At 54.4% G+C, this 18,932-nt stretch overlaps 2 protein-coding genes and 2 non-coding genes across 4 annotated transcripts in view; all 4 read left to right on the top strand.

The window, feature by feature from the left end:
- The first annotated feature begins 2,535 nt into the window (after positions 1-2,535).
- Positions 2,536-5,771, top strand: ARL5C (ARF like GTPase 5C). The gene is given in 5 exon segments (XM_089901827.1): positions 2,536-2,639; positions 3,381-3,603; positions 4,313-4,396; positions 4,916-5,032; positions 5,034-5,771. Coding segments are annotated over 5 exon segments (630 nt in total). The 3' UTR covers positions 5,136-5,771.
- Positions 5,772-8,552: 2,781 nt separating this feature from the next.
- On the top strand, positions 8,553-8,624 carry TRNAC-GCA (transfer RNA cysteine (anticodon GCA)). The gene has a single exon. It is a non-coding gene; the product is annotated as a tRNA-Cys (tRNA).
- A 659-nt stretch (positions 8,625-9,283) lies between these two features.
- On the top strand, positions 9,284-9,355 carry TRNAC-GCA (transfer RNA cysteine (anticodon GCA)). The gene has a single exon. It is a non-coding gene; the product is annotated as a tRNA-Cys (tRNA).
- A 1,822-nt stretch (positions 9,356-11,177) lies between these two features.
- The window catches only part of PLXDC1 (plexin domain containing 1), a 64,694-nt gene continuing 56,939 nt past the window's right edge, over positions 11,178-18,932 (top strand). Inside the window, exon 1 of the mRNA XM_022557837.3 lies at positions 11,178-11,457. Within this exon, the coding sequence (XP_022413545.2) occupies positions 11,382-11,457 (76 nt within the window). The 5' untranslated portion in view covers positions 11,178-11,381. The remainder of the gene's footprint in view (positions 11,458-18,932) is intronic.

Here is an 18,932-nt window from a genome sequence, read left to right as displayed (position 1 = left end):
GTGCGGATCCCTAACCGCCGGACTGCCAGGGAATTCCCTAGGACTCACAGTTGACTGGAGAAAGCAGACATGCCAGTTATCATCTCAGGGTAGAAAGAAGCCCCATTTAGTTGGAGAACCAGGCCAGGGCTTGGGAAGTAGGTGGCTTTTATGGCGGGCACCTAAAGGGACAGAGGAACCCACCTTTCTGAGGTGGTGAAGGACATTCAGGTGGAGGAAATAGAGAAGCAAAATCATAGTTGGGCCTGTGTGGGCAAGGACCATGGATGCAGAGCATGGAGGGGGGGGGAAATAACCTGCAGACGCAGGTGGGGGTTGTTCATGGTGGCTCTTCAATGTCAGGTGAGGAGACTGACCTGACTCCAGTGGGAGCCATTGAAGGTTTATGAGCTGTGGCGTAGCAGACTCTGAGCTGTGCTTTAGGAAGGTTAATAGGGATGTGCAGAGGATGCTCTGAGTAAAGGGGAGGCAGGGAGACCAGTTAAAGTGTTGTTCCCTTGGGGAAGGGGCGCACTCATGGGATGTAAGAGGGCAGTGGCAGTGGGCTAGAAGTCGAGTCTCCTGTGTGGTGACTGGTCTCTCTTAACCACCCCCTCAGCCTGAGTGCGGTTTGTCTTTTCCCCATGTCTCCTTTTGTCTTCTGGTTTTTCCCAGTTTAAGCGAAGAAGGAAATTCACAAACAGCCACAAGCAGCTCCCCCTTCCTCTCCCTCTTCCAGCCTGGCTCTCTCTTGGCCCAGGCTCTGCTTGGCTGGGTCTTAGTATCCTGGGACCCTTGGCAGGGTCTCCGGCTGAGAGATCTCTCTTTTTGCTCCGTCACTGTCTTCAGATGCCCACCCTTGGGAATCAGAAAGCTGTGCTGGGGCAGTAGTTTTGTCAGTGAACCATAGAAGCAGCACGGCTCTACTCCTAGAAGTTGCTCATCACCAAGGGGCCTGCAAAAGGAGGGGACACCTTGCCCTTTCCCAAGGGAACTCACTCTGAGTAGGCCTACGGGACCCACACCGGTGAAACAACTAGAGACCTGTAGAGGTTGGAATGTTCTCCCAGCTCAGAGAGGATGGGTGGGCTCTGTCTGCTTCACACAGAAGTACAGAAGGCGGTTGGCCTAGGGTTTTGTTTGTCTAGTGCCTCAGACATGGCACTCGGAGAAGGGAGAGCTGGCATCCGATGTGGGACCCTGTGCTAGGTCTCTCTGATTTGCAGTGGGGAGTACTCCACCCAGAGACCTCTGGGCTTTTCTCAGGGCGAGGGGGAGGATGTGAAGTCTGGACGCCATTTTCCTTACACCTCCAGGGCTCTGGACACGTAGTTCATTGTCACTGTGAGACTCATAGCGCCCTCGAGGGGCCAGCGTCCCAAGTGGTTCCCAAGCCCCTTAGGGGACGGACTCATGGGGCGTCCGCAACCCCGTAGGTAAAGCTTGCCCGGCCCTCCGGAGGTGGGGGGGGGGGGGCGGGGCTCCAAGCGCCGGGACTCGACCCGGGCACCCGAAGGCCCCCGAGTCCTATCCCTGTCTGACCCGGGACGTGCCATGGGACAACTGATAGGCAAGTTGATGAGCATCTTCGGGAAACAGGGTAAGGGGCGCGCAGGGCATCCGAGCGACCGCTTTGATCCGGCTCCCACCTGTCCCCCCATCCCCCCGATCTGGGGTCGTCTGGGCGGATGTGATGGGGGACCTCGGGCTCGGAGGGTCCTGAGTGGGGCCTCCCCGCCTGCTCCGCAGTCTCCCCTGCCCCTCCCCGCCCACTCTTCGGCGGTCGCGCGCTTCGGTGCGCCCAGGGGCGCAGGGTTGGGCGAGCCTCGTTCCTCTGGCTCAACGCTGTCGCCGGTTTCCTGCGATTATGACTACACGCTCGCTCGGCTCTTTCCTCAGACCCCTTCTCTTGGCAAGCCCTGAGCGCCCCCGACCTTTGGCACAATCGCTTTTCTGGAAATGTGGAGCAGGGAATGTGGGGCTCAGCTCCCATTTCCACTGTTCAGGAGTGGCGCAGGTGTCTCGGCCCGGTGGGAAAGAAACCTGCCCTGTTGTTTTTTGTGGGGGAAGGGGGCGGGGGAGCAGAAGTAGTAAGGTGGGGACAGGCCCCCCAGCCTGCTGGGAACACTTGTCTCCTTCCTGGGAGGCCTGGTGGAGCACACAGTCCCTTGGTCATCGGGTTTGGCCCTGACCCTGCCCTTCCCCCGGATGCGTCCAGAACACAGGGTTATCATCGTAGGACTGGACAATGCAGGAAAGACCTCCATTCCCTACCCGTTGTAAGCGACTCTCGGATGGGGGGCGGGGCTGGGCCTTCCCACCAGACTGACAAGCATTTGGACCAATCACCGGAGCCCTTCCCTGCGTCCCTGTAGCCAGGAGGATTGACTGGCGGAACCTGGTGTGACCTTCCTGGTAAAGTGGCCGCTCAGTTCAATGACTTCTCGGCCAGGCCTTTGAATCCTGCACGGTATGAGCAACCCCACTGCTCCCCTCCGTCTACCCCCTACCCCTGCCAAACCCGGTTGCGGGCTTGAAGCTGTCCGAACCTGCCCGATGGTCTCCGTGCTCTTCGCTCCCCCTAGCGTCAGGTCTCTCCTTCTAACTCCTGCACCCCAGTCTTGTGTCTTCATTTTCTCCCCCTTCTTCAAACCCAGAAGGTAGGGCCAGCTTTGGGTCTGCCTGGTCTCTGTAGCTCCTGGTCTAGCAGAGTCTGGCACACGTGCTGAGTAATTATCCATCGGAGCTTTTCCCGATATTTACTCTGGATGGCATCTCTCCTGTTTGGAACCTATTTACTTAGGAAAATTTTCCCCTGAAAAAGTAATATATATATATATATATATATATATATATATATATATATATATATATATATATATATATATATATATATATAAATTAGAAGAAAAGAGAAATTCAAACAAAACAAGCATATATAGTGAAAAGTAAGTTTCCCTCTCATCCCTAACTCCCAGTTTCACTTCCCAGATTTTCCAGAGGCATTCCCTACGTATAAAAACGTGTGTGTTTTCTAAGTCACTTTAAACAAAGCCCCTCTCTGATGGCCCTCACTTATGTCTGTCTCCTTTTTCCGATCCCTTGCTGCTCAAAGTGTGGTCCACAGACCGGCAGTGCTGGCATCATCTGGAAGCTTGTTAGAAATGCAAAATGCTGGGCCGTAGCCCAGACCCACTGGATCACAGTCTGCACTTTAGCAAGACTCCCAGGTGATTCAGCTGCATATTAAAGTTTGGGGAGACTGCTCTAATAAGTCTCCCCTCTCTGGGGTCCAAGCCAGGCAGGACTTGGTCTCACTCCTGTCTGCATTCCCTCATGCCCAGCAGAGGCTCCGTCAACCTGGGCTGAATTGTTCTAAGTTAGATTCAGCCTGACTTCAGGTGGGGGCCAGAGCTGGGAGAGGACTGGGCTGAGCACTTGAGCACTGGACTGAGCGGAGCACAGAGCCTCCCCAGCCTGAAGAATGAGGTGGTCCCTACATGTCCCACCATCCGTAGCAACGTGGAGAAGATTGTTTTGCAAAAGACCCACTTCTTCATGTGGGACATACGAGGAGAGGAGGCTCTGTGCTCCGCTTGGAACACATACTACTCCAATGCTGAGGTGAGGAGGGTGCCTGGGCTTGGAGGAGCTGTGTGATATTAGCCAGTCACTTAACCTCTCTGAGCCTTGGTTGCCCCATTGTGAGATGGAGACCATAATAATGACCTCCCTGGGTCGTGAAAATTAAATAATAAAACAAGAGCTAATTCAGATGTGTCAAATACTTAACGCAGCACAAAGCCCGTTAAAATTTTTGAATACTTCTGGCAGCTTTGTCTGCCTGCTGGCAGCTTTCTGTTTGTTGCCTTGGATGGGGCGGGCCCTTTGTCTCTGGGGGCCTTACTTTCTCATTCCAGCAGCAGCAGAATCCAGTGGTTTCATTCCTGGAGTGAGAGCTGATTTCAAGCTCCAGTACTGCTGCTCATAGGCTGTGTGGCCACGGGCAAGATACATCACCTCCCTGACCCTCAGTCTTGTAGTTTATAAATGGGCATAGTAACAGTTCCAGTTCCACGGGGTTGTGATGAGGCCTAAATGGAGTCATGAAGGCCCAGTGCTTGGCATAACCTCTGGCACACAATCAGAAGTTGTGCTCAGTCCACCCTGGGTCTGGATAGAAAAGGGAATTCAAATGCGACTAGGGCAGTGAGGTCTTGAGGATGCACAGTTTGTTTTCTGTGGGACTCACATCAGGGCAGACTGCAGTGAGCAAGGAGACACGTTCATTGAAGGGAAAGCCCATCACTAACAACTCGCCTTTGCTGGTCAGTTCGTCATCCTTGTGATTGACAGCACGGCCCGGGATCGACTGCTGACCACTCTGTAGGAGCTGTGTAAGATGCTGGCCCATGAGGCAAGACCCCTGCAGTTGGGAGAGGACCCGGTGTGCTAGCTCTGTGACCTCATTCTACTCACTTAGCCTCTCTGAGCGTTATTCCTAATGCCCCAGTCTCGGAGAACCTCCATCCCAGCAGCTTGGGCGGGGCGAGATTATCCCAGATGAAGGGCAATAACACCCTCAGCACAACTGATCACAGAAGCCAGAGCTGCAAGTTCAGGTTCTGACCCCACTTCTCACGCATTGTGGGACCCCAGACAAGTTACTTCACCTCTCTAATCCTCAATTTCCCCAAGTATAAACGGAGAGGATCATCAGATTCCTACCTCCCGAGATCATTGTAAGGATACTGTGAGCTGGCTGAGAGGCATTCCAGGAGCTGTCGGTGTCACTGGATGTGGTTGTTAGTGTTGGGCAGGACCTCCATCCCCACCCCACCTGGGAAAGCAGGGGAGGTAGGGAGGACTCATGGGGCCATGGGAAGGGGGGCTGGATCCTGGCAGGCTGACTGGGGCTGGGTCCCTCTGTCCACAGGCTCTATGAGATGCTTCCGTCCTGATCTTTGCCAATAAGCAGGACGTGAAGGACTCCATGACCACCGTGGAGATCTCCCAATTCCTCACCCTTAGTGCCATGAAAGACCACCCGTGGCACATGGCACATACAGGGCTGCTGTGCCCTCACCGGGGAAAGGTTAATGGCTGTCCCACCTGGACCTCCAGGGCTTGGCCTAACGAGTGGTGCTGACGACTGACCATCAGAACCTTCTCCTGTCTCTCTCTTGTCAGAATCTGGCTCACAGTTAGCTCCTGGGTCAAGACAGCTGAGCATCTACCCATGGTTAAGATGCTGTGGGTAAGCAGTGAGCAAGACAGGACAGGGTCCCTGCTCTCTAGGGGTTTGTTGTAGTGGGGAGAGAGGTGACACTCCACGTGAACACAAACATTTTAAGTACTGAGAAGTGCTTGAAGAAAGTGAAATTGAATAACAGGGATGGGTTTGCTTTAGCTCTGGTCGTCAGGGACCATCTCTACTAGGAGGTGACTTCTGAGCTGAGACCTGAATGAAAAGACAGCCATGGGAAGACCTGGGGGACAAGCCTTCCAGGCAGGAATCTCTGAGTCCTTTTGGCCTTGAGTTTCCTTGTCTGTAAAGAGGAGGGTGATTATACCTGTTCCCTCCCAGAGTTCCTACAGAGAATAAATGATATCATTCATTTAACATTCATTGGGCACCTACAGTCCATCCTCCATATCCATGGGTTCCACATCCTCGGATTCAACCAACTGCAGATTGAAAATATTCGAAAAAGAAAATGCCAGAAAATTCCAAAAAGCAAAATTTGAATTTGCCCTGTTCCAGCAATGATTTACGTAGCATTTATATTGTATTTACAACTATTTACATAGCATTTACATTATATTAGGTATTATAAGTAATCTAGAGTTGATTTATAGTATATAGGAGGATATGCCTAGGTTATATGCCACTTTATATAAGGGACTTGAGTATCCGAGAATTTCGGTGTCTGCGAGGATCCTGGAACCAATCCCCCATGGATATGGAGAAATGACTGTACTTTGTGCCAAGCACTGTTCTAGGCACCTGAGAAACAGCAGTGAACAAAACAGACAAAAATCCCTGCCCTTGTGGAGCTTATTTTCCAGTGGGGGTGGGGTGGGGGGGTGGGAAAGAGACAATAAGCAATAAAAATAAGAAAAATATACAGTAAGTTAAAAAGTGATAAGTGTAAAGGGGAAAAATCCATAGGAAAGGGAAGTTGGATGTCTGTTGTGGGGAATGTTGCAGTTTTAGATAAGGTGTCCAGGGAGGGGCTGCCGAGAAGGTAGCTGCTTAAACACCTGAAGGATGTGTGAGAGCTAGGGCATGGTCCTACAGAAAGGACCTCGAATCAGGCCTGGAGAATTCCCCTTCCTCTTCCCTCTCAAGTGGAGTCACAGCAGGCTGGGGGCATGGATGCCCAGTTGAAGAAGGGGAGACTTTAGGCAGGCCAGCCCAAGGAACCACACATTTCTGGCAGTGTCCTTGCCGACTCCTGGGTCAGGAGGACCCCCTCCCCCAAACCACAGTTGGTTCAATTCAATCGGCATTTCCTAAGTAACCCCCATGTGCCAGGCACTGTGGCAAGTGATACAGACATGACCAAGAGTCTACTCCTTCTCTGGGGTTGCTCACAGTATAATGGAAGAACTTGCTTATGGAGCCTCTTCCCAGGCCTTTGAGGCCACCCTGGTACTGACCCAGTGATGGAGCGGGTGGGAAGGGGGCACTGGAGCCTTGCGCAAAGACATTGCTAAGGTGGGTCTCCAGGCCTCTTCCTCAAAGAAGCCCTCCCTGACTCCCAGACATCCGGAGGCCTCTGTACATCTCCTTTCTAACCTTTATCACAGTACGTAGTTACAGAATTGTTTGATCATTTGTTTAATATCTATCTCCCCTGCTAGACTGTAAGCCCTAGAGGGCACGTCTGTTTTTTCACCAGTAACCCCTAGCACAGTACCTGATACATGGTAGGTACACAGTCCGTTTATATTTGTTAACTGCACACAAAACTGGATATAAATTTGGTCGTTCCATCAGTCAGCAGGGGCTGGGGGCTGGGGAGGCCATCATCCTCATGGGATATGTTGACCCTTGCCCTCCCTGTTCCTCTGTCCCTGCAGGCTGCCTGCCGGGCTTCAGTGGCTGCAGTCTTGGGCCACTGTCAACTGATGTCAGCCTGAGGCCAACCAGAATCTTTGAGGGTTTTGCATGGACGATGTGGGTGGAAAACCCAAATGACTATTTGTTATTTTTCTGTGATTCTCCGGTGGGACCAGGGGCAGCTATGGACGGTGAGATTGCCACTATCCACCCAACCCCCACTGAGGAGCTAGACTGAGCACCCTGAATTGCTGCAGACAGGACAACTGTAAAAGCTGCCCTTCACTCCAACCTTCTTGGAGACACCAGGGAAGCTGTTGGATGTGCTGGGGGATTAGGAAGTGGAGCCCCCTCCCCTCAGCCCTCAACCTCTCTGTAGGAAAAATGGAGGACAGAGTAAGAAACCCTGGAATTTTTCTTTCTTTCCTAGAACCCTAACCCTAAGCCCCTCACCCCCTACTCCAGCTTTCTGGCCCCTTAGCCATCTTTGTCTCCTACCCTTTGATCAGAGGAGATTCCAGAAAGGTGAAGGGGTCGGCTCAGGGGAAGGAGGGCAGAACCAAACGCTGGGAGGGGAGAGGGCAGAGGACAGGACCTTCGGGCCAGGGACAGTCCCTCACACTGCAGGGACTTCTACTCCTCCCTCACCCTCCCATTCCCTCCGACCACAGCTTTTGAGCTTTAAGCCACACCTTCACTCCCAGTGTCCTTCCAGTGTGAATCCTACTCCTCCCAAATATCTCACATTCCTCCTAGAGCATTTGCTTTTCTTGTCTTTTTGTAGTGATTTTTTTCACACTGTAGTAGGAATTTTATGAAGGTGTAATAAATGTCATTGAAAACTGCTCACCTCTTATTTCTTCTTCTGCTTGTGCCTCAGACTGGCTTTTGGTTTTCATACAAAGCTCTCAGGCAGGGGAAATCCACCTTGGAAGTGGAGGGGGGCTGCCTCAAGGGTCTGTCTGGCTAGGGGACTGGCTCTTTGGTCCTGGGCTGTACAGCCCTCTGCCAGGTGACTGATACCGCACTTGCCAGGACTCAGAGCTCTGGGCTCTGCCTGGGCCTAGGGGAAAGAGTGGTTTGATGCTAACTCATGGAGGAGGGGAGGAGGGGCCCTTCGGGGTTGGAAAAGCCTAGGGGTCCTATCAAAGCAGAGCTGGAAACAGGATGGAAACCCAGGCTACCCATCTGTGTACAGGGAGCAGTGCTATTACCCCAGAAGACCTGGGATGGTCCTGAGATCAGTGGGGTCTCTTCCCTTCCCAAGTCAGGTAGTGACATCTCTGTGAGAGGCTGGACACAGATATAGAGGGCTCAGGATTTTTTTAACCTTGTGGTTTACATAAGGCGTGATTGTGGAGAAAGAACTCAGGAATTCTAAACATCGCCGTTCAGATTCTATTTTCCTTTCACTAGATTATTTTCAAAGAGAAACACAATAGTTCAAAGGTAATATCATCCCCGTATTCCACGGAAATTCATTCTCACTGGAGGGTAGTAGGAGGACGGGGGTATAGCTCAGTGGCAGAGCATTTGACTGCAGATCAAGAGGTCCCCGGTTCAAATCCGGGTGCCCCCTCTCTGTGCAAGACTTTTCGCGTTTTCTTGGTCTTGCAACGCACACGTTGAAGTTTACTTACAAACGCGAGGAAAAGGATCCTCCAGCACTGCTGACCCGTTTTGCAGTCGGGCGTGGGTGGAGTGGAGTCCCCGGCCCTGCCAGATCACGTCCTCAGTCTGCTGGTAGATTGTACAAAGACCCACTCTCGTAATGGTAGGGTGGAAGCGGGAGCACCCGCAGGTGGCCCTGCCCGGGGACCCCAATTGCTGTTGGGAACAAGAGAAGCTGAGTCTCTAAGGGCCGGGCTCGGGCTAGGGAAGGAAGGCCGAGAGGAGTCTACGAGAGCGTGTAGGATGGAGAAGTGGGCGCCAAGAGAAACGCTAAGGGAACTCTAGCAGGGCAGGAAAGGGGGACCCAGGCCCAAAGGAAGGCCCCTGAAATGTGGAATCTCTAGGGACTTCCCCTCCCACATTCTCAAACAGCAAGTTTCTTACATCATTAGAATTCTTTAGTTCAGAGCTTCAGGAAACAAACCCTGCACCCAGATGAGTAATCTCTTGAGATTCATTTTCTCTCCATCTCTTGTAAACATTGGACCTCACCTCTGTTCTTGCGTCCAGCACAGCGCCTGCGCTAGAGAAGCACTAACAAGTCATCTGCCTCCCGTTGCCAGCAGAGGGGGTATAGCTCAGTGGTAGAGCATTTGACTGCAGATCAAGAGGTCCCCGGTTCAAATCCGGGTGCCCCCTCAGTTCCTTTTTAAAGGCACCGGACTCCGATTCTCTAGCAACAATTTTCTTTACAGCTTTTTTTGTCCTTCCACAATTTTGCGTTGACATTTCCTTCGCCACCTCTATTTTGGGCAGATGAGGAGCGGCGAGAGTACGAAATACAGGAATTCTAGAGCAGTGGCTCTCGAAATGTGGTACCGAGAAGAGCACCACCTGGGAGCGTGTTAGAAATGCGGATTCTCGTCCCTATCTCTATTGAGCTTGGGGGTGGCCCCAGAAATCTATGTTTTAATAAGCCCTCCAGGTGATTCTGATGTACACTCAAGTTCTAGAAGCTTACATTAAAAAAAATTACAGGTCGTTTGCTTCTAATTATTTCCAAGTTGCTATTTCAGCCTGAGTTCTTATTAAGAGACCTTTTAAAACAGACCGCGGGGCATCCCGGACGGGGGAATGTACAAATAAATCGGTGCCGGAGCTGGAATTTCGTCCTGGGACCTTTCACTTTGACCTCTCGGAAGGTAGCGGCAAAGACTTGTGAACCTGCCCGTCTGGAGTAGGAGGTCGCGGGCAGCTCCAGGTCAGGACCAGAAAAGTGAGGAAAACCGCAGAACAGGCGCGTTGCGGCTCGTCATGTGCCCACTAGAGGGCAGCAAGAAGCTGCAGCTGGAAGCAGCAGTCTTTTTGATCCTGAGAGTCGGCAAAGTAGCAATTTAAATGAGACAACAAGAAGAACTTACAGATAGGCCTTGTCTTGTCCCATCGTAATTGAATAGAGGCCTTAGGACTGGAGGAGGTCGCTTCTGGGACCCTGGGTCCTGAGGAAGGAGGAACTGGGATTCTGAAAGATTAGAGAGTCTTTAGGACCCCATCCCCGTATATGTCAGGGCGCCCCCCTCGCCCCTCTATCTCCCTCCATCCAGCGCTCGAGTTTCTTGCTGTCGTACGAAGTAGGTCGGGGAGGGAAGAGGCATCTCCGTGTCCTGACCTGATTCCCTGCCGTCTATTAAGTATCCTAAATTGCAGGTATTTTATTCTGTTGTGGTAGGAAAAAAAGCGGGGGGGGGGGGATCTATCCCCAGAGCCTGCTATAACGTGGTGGCAGTTGGGCTGAGACATTTCCTTGCTCTGGGACTGGCTTTGAAGATTGACTGGGCCGGGCCCTGAGGAGGCCTGCGGTCCCCGGAGAGGAGGGTGGCCTCGGTTACCTCCTGGGGGTGGGAAGGGGTCCAGGTTATTTCAAAGTAGGGGTGAGCCAGGCCCCCTCCACCTGCATGTCTGCTGGGCTGGGGGGCAAGACAATGGGGACAAGGCAATTGTCTGCTGGCAATGGGGGATGGGGGTGGGATAAAGTGGAGAGGAGCCACGGGAGGGCGTGGAATTCAGGCCTCTGCTGCAAGGGGAGATTCTGGGGTGGGGATGGGCATCAGAAACCCACACAACTCCGTGGAACAGCCCAGAAAGTCGGGAAGCCTGGTGGATCTGGGTCGGGGGGTGGGTGGTAGGAGCTCATGGTCCGAGGAAGAGGTCTGGCCTCTCGAGCCTTTTCTCCACCGCTTTACCCCGGGGAGTCAGGAGGGGAAGGGAGGCAGGAGCTAAGGTGCGGTGTGGGGGTAGCTGGTACTCTTCGGGGGTTCTTCCAGCCCGAGGGTCCCCCGCCCTGTCCCCCTCCTGCGTCCGCTGCCCCCCCTCCCCCCGCCTAGGGAGCGGCCGCGGGAGCTCTCGGGGAGCGCTCGGGCAGGGTTGGGAGGGCTGGGGAAGCCTCAGGGAGAGCTGTGGAAGCGCCGCGCCCCCCCGCCCCGCCCCCTCCCCGGTCCCGGCTCCGGGAGGCCGCGCTGCTCGCTCGCCGCCCGCTGGCGCTCCGCCGCTCTCGCCGCTCTCGCCGCTCTCGCCGCTCTCGCCGCTCTCGCCGCTCTCGCCGCTCGCCGGCCCCGCGCTCCGCCGCCGCTCCGCCGCCCACCCCTCCGCCTGCCAGCCCGGGAGACCGCGCCGCCAGAGCCCGGCCGGGGCAGCTGCGGGCCGGGGGCGGGCCCTGGCCCCCACCATGCGGGCCGAGCTCTGGCTCCTCGTGCTGGTGCTCAGGGAGGCTGCCCGGGGGCTGAGCCCCCAGCCCGGAGCAGGTAGGACTGGCCGGAGTTGGCTGAGGTGGATCGGGGCGGGGGTCGGGGGGCAGGTAGGCGGGCGTGGGCATGGGCAGGTACCGGCATGCTGGCGATGTTTGGGGCCCCGGGGGGTCGTGTCTGCGGGAGGCCAGGCGCCCTGTGGACTGTGGCAGGTGGACAGGGACCCCACTTTTCTAAACACACAGGGTGTATGAGTGAGGGAGGAAGCGTCAGACACTGATGCCCCGAGCTCTCCTTCCCTCCTGGAAGGACGCTGGAGGGACCCTAGTAGAGGGGGATCTATAAGGCAGTGGGCTCTGGCCCCAAAGGGGGCAGTGGGCGAGACATAGGGACCCCTGGTCACACTGGATGAGGCTGAATTCTGATGAGATGCGGAGTCTGGGGTGCCTCCTGTCCCAGTTTTGCCTCCTTTTTCTTTTCCCTGCCCCCACTCCCAAGCTGACCCAGGCTGGGGGCTGGGTGGGAGCAGCCAGGAGGATGGAGGAGACCCAGCATCTTTCCTCCAACAAGGGCACTAGGGGCCTGACGCCTTCCTCTCTCCGTTTGGTACTTGGAGAGCAGGGCCCAGAAAGAAGCAACTTGCCGCTCCCCCACCCCCAGCCTCCAGGGTTCTCCTGTCACTCCTGCTCTGCTCTGCCCTGGTGGTCCTTTAGCTTCTCTGGCTCTAGACTGGGGGGTGGGGGTGTCCTATCTTGCACACAGCAGTTCTCTACAATCATCGCTCTCACGTGGAAGTCCTTTCTGAGACCTACCTTGAGTCCCTGCTGTTATAAAAGGAGAACCATTTTTCAACAAGTAATTTTACATTCTCCTCTTTCCTCCTCATGTACATAGAACTTCTCTGGGGCTGGGGAGGTGGGTAATTGCAGTCAAGCCTCTTGACAGAGAGAATTGGGAAGATAGTACTCCATGCCTCACTGGCATGCATGTCCCCCAGATGGATGGAGCAGGTGGAGGGTTTGGCGAGAGTGATGCTGTAGTTGGGCTGCTGTGTCTCAGGGGTGTGCTGTCATCAGGCAAAGCGTCAGTGACAGTGTGCTTGACTTTAATGATCCCTGAATGTAGCTGAGGCAGGCCTGGGTCCCTGTTGAGAAGGAGGGTGTGGGCAGTGGACAGTGGAGGCTGATATGGCAAGAAGCTGCTGGTGAAGAGCCACCAGTTTTCAGAGAGACCACACAGAGAGTGGCCAGAGACTTGGTTTCTAGTCCCAGCATCTCACTTGCTGTGTGACCTCGAGCAAGTTACTTTCCTTCTCTGGGCCTATTTCCTCCCTTATAAAGTGAGGCTGTGGGCAAAATTTTTAACTCTTGGTGGTGGGATTATGAGAGATCTTTTTTCTTTTTTAATGTTTGTCTTTCCTTTTCAGATTTGTTAGGATGTGTATGGGGTAATTGAAAACAATTTTTTAGATCTCAATATAAAAAGGAATGGGTTGGACAGGTCAATTTTTGAGGTCCTTTGCAAACCCAACCTGGTGGGATCTTCTGAACTTAGGATGTGACTGGGTGGATGAGAGATGGCTCTGAACCTGACTGAGTTGGGAGAACCATGGAGAGGGTTGGGGAAGGGGGCATTGGGAGGAAACAAGGATGTGCTGGGCCATGGGGGCCAGACCCAGGCCTGGCTGAGGGCTGCCTCTTCAGAGTTGGGTTGGAAGAGTAGATACCCTGGGAGGTCAAAAAGAGGGGGCAGACAGAGATTTGAATCACATCTCTCAGTAGAAGACACCCTGTCTCCTCGGCTTTGACAGAGATTCAGCCAGGAGAAATGGACTTTCTCTGCAGCAGGAGAGATTGGTTAGACCTAAGGAAGCTCTAAGAAGCCAGCGGGGGCAGCTGTTACTCCCAGTGCTGTGCTTTTTTCACAAGGGAAGGCTGGATTTGAGGGGGGCCCTGTGTGGAGGCAGAGGGATGTCTTCTGGGGAGAAGAGATGTGGGGTGGGACATTCTGGGGGAGGGTTGCTCTGAATGTTGGTGGAGCCCTGGTGATGATGAAAGGGCAGCTGGGAGCTGGACCTGAGGGGTGCTGCCATCCAGCCCCAAGGCTCCAAGTCTTCCGTGCTGCGGTGGGGATGGGCTCAGGAGGGAGCTGAGATCTCCCCTCCCACTTGATGAATTAGCTTGTTTAGTGGAGCCTTGAAACTTCGTCTATCATTAAAATGGGAGCAGGAGAAAGATGAGTGACCCAAAGATATAGTCAGGTGGCGAGACCAGCAGAGGCTGATAGACAGACAGATGGACAGACAGGAAGATACTGGGGTGCACAGGGGGAGCGTGGGGGTGGTGGCACTCAGGGTCTGGTCCAGGGGAAACCGGAAGTGCCTACAGCAGACAGAGAAGGAGAAGGCAGCTGGACGTGACTTCCTGGCTGTCAGGAGACCAGGGCCAGCACCGACCCCTGGTGACCCTGGCAACTTCCTCCTTTCTCTGACCCTTGGTTTCCCCATCCATAGAATGAGGTTTGGACCAGATTGCCTCTAGGGCCCCTTGAAGCTATGACTCTGCTTCCGGCCTCTTCCTTGCTCACCAGGGACCTCCAAGCAGAGCGAGACTGAAATCCAGATTTCTTACAGTGGCCGTCGAACAGCCCCTCCCCACCTCCACCCCTGCTCTCACTCTGCCGGCGGCCATCCCCCAAAACCCTCAGGCTGCTGTCCCCTGGGATCTGTCCCCTGGCTTCTCTTCGTCCAGGTCTCCATCAGCTCAAGGGCCACCTCTCAGAGAGGCTCACCCTGAGGGCTCTGTCCAGAGTAGCAACAATCCCCAGCCCTCTCGTCCTTCTGTTTCCCTCACAGCCCTTCTCACTACCTCACGTTGTCTCATTTGCTGAATTACTCATTTTGTGTGTGTCTTTCCCGACTAAAATCTTCATGGGCACAGGGGTTGTGTCTGCCTGTTCCCTGTTATTGCCCCAGCACCCAGCACGGTGCCTGGCACACAGTAGGGTCTCAATAAACATGTACTGAGTGAGTGAATGAATCAGAGGGGGTCACAGACCCCAGTCTGTCCCTTTGAGAGAAACTCAGAGAGGCAAACTCTTCTTTTCTCCTCTCCTCCCCTCTTTTCTTCTGAGCTACTGGCCATCTCTCCCTGCCCCTTCCTCATGCCTCCCTCTCTCTCCCCAGATCAGGGTCCTCAGTGGGTTTCTGCCTGCCAGCAGGAGGGGAGAGGGTGCAGTTGGGGACTTTGTAACTGAGGGGCAGGATTTCAGCTCAGGGTCCAGAGCCTTCCCCGGGCCCCTCAGAAAGTTGGTCCTCATGTGAATCCCAGGAAAGCAGGAGGACTCTGCTGGGTGCTTTGTGCACATTATTTTATTTAAGTCTCAAAATGACTCGCCCGATGTAGGTTTTATCATTTCCATTTTCCAGAGGAGGAAACTGAGGCTCAGAGAGATTATGCAGTTTGTCCAAAGTCATAGTCAGTAAGCGATAGATTCAAAGTTCAGTCTCAAGCTTGTCTGATTCCAAACCTGTGCTTTTTTTTTTATAACTTCCCGCTGTGGAGCACAGGCTCCGGACGCGCAGGCCCAGCGGCCATGGCTCACGGGCCCAGTTGCTCTGCGGCATGTGGGATCCTCCCAGACCGGGGCACGAACCCGTGTCCCCTGCATCGGCAGGTGGACTCCCAACCACTGCGCCACCAGGGAACCCCCAAACCTGTGCTTTTATTGCTGTGATAGTACAGGGAGGGTTTCTGGTGAGGCTGTGCCACGAGGGAAGAGTCTTTTCAACCCTGTGGGTTGCAGGTACTCAGGACATTTAAGGATGCCTCCCTCCCTCCCTCCCTCCCTCCCTCCCTCCCTTCCTTCCTTCCTTCCTTCCTTCCTCCCTCCCTCCCTCCCTCCTTTCCTTCCTTCCTCCCTCCCTCCTTTCCTTCCTTCCTTCCTTCCTTCCTCCCTTCCTCCCTCCTTCCCTTCCTCCCTTCCTCCCTCCCTCCCTCCCTTCCTTCCTTCCTTCCTTCCTCCCTTCCTTCCTTCCTTCCTTCCTCCCTTCCTTCCTCCCTCCCTCCCTCCCTCCCTTCCTCCCTCCCTCCCTCTCTCCCTCCCTCCCTCCCTCCCTCCCTCCCTCCCTCCCTCCCTCTCTCCCTCCCTCCCTCCCTCCTTCCTACCATCATCCATGTGTGCTTGATGAGCATCTGCTCTGTGTCAGGCACCTAGAGCCTGTGGTGGCACAGGTAGCAGCAATATGTCAGGATCAGGGCTGGGACGGTGCATGTAGCATTTGGGGTGAGGGGCAGAAATGTCAGAGGAGGCACTGGGAAGAAGTGACATCTCATGAGACTTGAAGGATGAGCAAGAGCTCATCAGGAGAAAGATTTATTTATGGAGCAGAGTGATCTAGGATGAGAAAATTGCATGTGTGAAGCCTCGTGGCCAGGGAGAGTAGGGCTGCGTCCTGCAAAGGGCTTTAGGAAGATGGGAGGCTGGAGAAGCCAGCAGGGATCCCGTCATGAAGGGGCTCAAGTGCTGAGTGGAGGAGCTGGGCTTTCAGCCGAAGGGTCATGGCGAGAGGGGAGCATGGGAGAGATGGAATGAAGTTTGTCCTCTGGACAGGATGCTCTGGCAGGCGTGTGGGAGACTGGCCCAAGGGCATTAAGGGTGGGGGCTGAAGTTGCCACCAGGAAAGAGGTGACGGTGGCCAGGACTGAGTGGTGGCCATGAGGCTGGAATGGCAAGCTTGTGTGATGCATGGGATGAAGGTGGCTTGGCCCAGGCGCTGGGATTGGGTGACCAGGCCTTGTGAAGTCAGCCTGTTGCTTTTTGCCCTGGAGCAGGGCAGGGGCACCAGAAGAGGGTTGGGGCCCTACCACTGGGCCGTCCCCCTGCATTCCAGGGGCTACAGTCTGCCAGAGAAGCTCCCAGGTTCGGACCCAATGGCACCCAGTGCATTCTGCCCTGGGGCTGCCCCTGCACCTTAGGACACAGCCTGGCATTGCCGGTCACCTCTTGTACTTTCTGTGGTCTGAGCAGAGCCTGCACCTTTTCTGTGCCTGAGTGCAATTCCTGTCCTGGACTAGTTGTGTGACCTGGGGAGATTCCTTAATGTCCTCATGCCTAGGTTTCCCAGTTTGTAAAATAGATCTAAAACTAGCACCTCTCTCATAGGGTGACTGTGAGGGTTAAATGAGTTAGTGGGTTTAAAGCCCTTGGAATAGTACCAGCACAGAGTAACCATTCTCTAAAAGTCAGCTGTTGTTTTTATCATTACTGTCACTATTGTGACATCCAACTAGACTGTATGCCACTTAGGGCCATGGGTGGTGGAATGGATGAATACATGACTAGCGTATGCTCTGGAAGCTTCTTGCTGGGAAGAGGGAGCTCTCCAGTGCAAGGCAGAAGGCAGAGCAGGGGGTGGCTGAGGGTTGGATAGGTGTGTAACATGTGTGTGAGCCTGCAGGAGGAGGGCCCAGGCCTTCAGGCAAGTGTGTGTGTGCATGTGGGCCCCAACACACACACGTGAGCAACCAGCCATGTTGGCTCCTTCTGCAGGCGGAAGGGGTGGTGTCCCATCCTAGCCAACTGGGAGGGGGCAGGGTGTCGGGGGTTGGGAGGGCAAGATTCAGGGTTAGGACAGAGTAGGGCAAGGCTCCTCGGCAACCTCCCTCTGTCCCGCACCCCTGTCTCCTTCCTGGACACTTTGCCTTTGGTCCTGACCCTGAGCATCCCTGTTTATACCATTAACTTTTTTTAAAAAATTAATTAATTAATTTATTTTTGACTGCGTTGGGTCTTCTTTGCTGCATGCAGGCTTTCTCTAGTTGAGGTGAGCAGGGGCTATTCTTCCCTGTGGTCCACGTGCGGTGGCTTCTCTTATTGCGGAACACGAGCTCTAGGCACGTGGGCTTCCGTAGTTGTGGCACGCGGGCTCTAGAGCGCAGGCTCAAGTAGTTGTGGCGCACGCTCTGTGGCACGTGGGATCTTCCCGGACCAGGGCTTGAACCCGTGTCCCCTGCATTGGCAGGCGGATTCTTAACCACTGCCCCACCAGGGAAGCCCCTCCTTGTTTAAAAAACCTTCTCATTTATTTTTCTTCCTTGATGCTCATGGTGGCCTGTGCCACAGGCATGATTGTCATCCCCATGTTCGTGATGAGGAAACTGAGGCTTAGAGAGGTAAACTGATGGGTCCAAGGTCACACAGGTTGTGGTGGCAGGTGTGCCCTCCCTGGCCCCAGCTCTGGCTAGGCCCCTCTCCCTGCCCTCTCCCCAGGCCTCAGGCCCCCACCATCCAGGCTCCCTCCTCTCTCGGTTGCAGGACTGTGATGCCTGCAGATCCCCAGCATCCCTTTCTGGGCCAGCTGAGCTCCTCTACTTGCTCTGCACATGCTCCTTTCCTGTTCTGGTTCCTGCCCAGGCCTGAGGGCTGCTTGCAGGAGGACCCAGGGAGCTGGGCAGAGCAGCCCAGCACAAATAGTTCTGCCACCATGGGCAGCTGTGGGCCCCACCCGAGAGCGGCAAGACAGCCCTGGCCTGGGGTCTGGGCCACAGGCAGGCTGCCTTCCCAGCACTGGGCTCAGGTCCATCTCAGCCAGTGGACATCTTGGGGAAGGGGTCTGGATACCACCCTCTCTCCATCTTTTCCAGAGCATCTGGTTGCGATTAGGGGCAGGGGAGTGAGAGGGAGCCGGCAAGGATCCAGCAGGCGCCAGCAGCCAAGAATGACTTAATTGGATAAAATGTCTAATGACAAACCAGAGCCCCACAGCAGGGTCCTGGCCCCAGTCCCAGGCCTGGTCCTGGGCAAGCCTTTTCTCAACCTCTGTTCTTGATGCCTCCCAAGTTACCTCCAGTAAAGTGTCCTCAATTATGCAGTGATTGAGCACCTACTGTTTGCGAGGCACCGAGGATACACATTTACGGAAGGTGGGAGGGTCCTGTGGGAACTCAAGTCTACCAGGGAGACAGGCACAGTTAGACCACCAGCAGATGCTCTAGGAGAGAGGGCTACATCCAGGGCTCTGGGGAGGGGGTGGGGCAGGTCGAGGTGGAGAAGGGCATCTGACACAGTGCAGGCCTGAAACTGATGGAGATCACAGGGAATGTTACCTCCACCCGCCTGGTGGTCTGTGTCCCATATACACGTCCATAGTAGGTGTGGCAATTGGAGAGACCGTATAAGACATATCTTTGGGGGCATAAATCTTTCTGAAATGGAAAAGCATGGTTTCTGTGTCATTCGGAATAAATTTAATGACCTAGAGGGAACTGGAGAGAGCATCAAGTCGAGGAACGGCTGCTAGATGGCCTGTGTGCAGCCACTCTCCAATCCTGTGCCCGCAGCAGACATTGCTAATTGATCATAACAGCCTTTCCTGCTAAACACAAATGGAACCTCAGAATTCTTCACAATTAGAGTGCTCCTGGCTGTCACTAATCGATTGGAGATGGCTTTTGAGATGAAATCTATTTGCCATCATTGATGGTGTTTATGCTCCTTGTTTCATGGGGAAAGTGACTTGCCCCAAGGTGTTT

This window comes from Delphinapterus leucas, chromosome 19, assembly GCF_059928025.1.
Source record: "Delphinapterus leucas isolate spDelLeu-1000000601 "Yukka" chromosome 19, BTC_Dleu_Yukka2, whole genome shotgun sequence".
Taxonomy (NCBI): Eukaryota; Metazoa; Chordata; class Mammalia; order Artiodactyla; family Monodontidae; genus Delphinapterus; species Delphinapterus leucas.
This window is presented reverse-complemented; position numbering and strand designations above follow the sequence as displayed.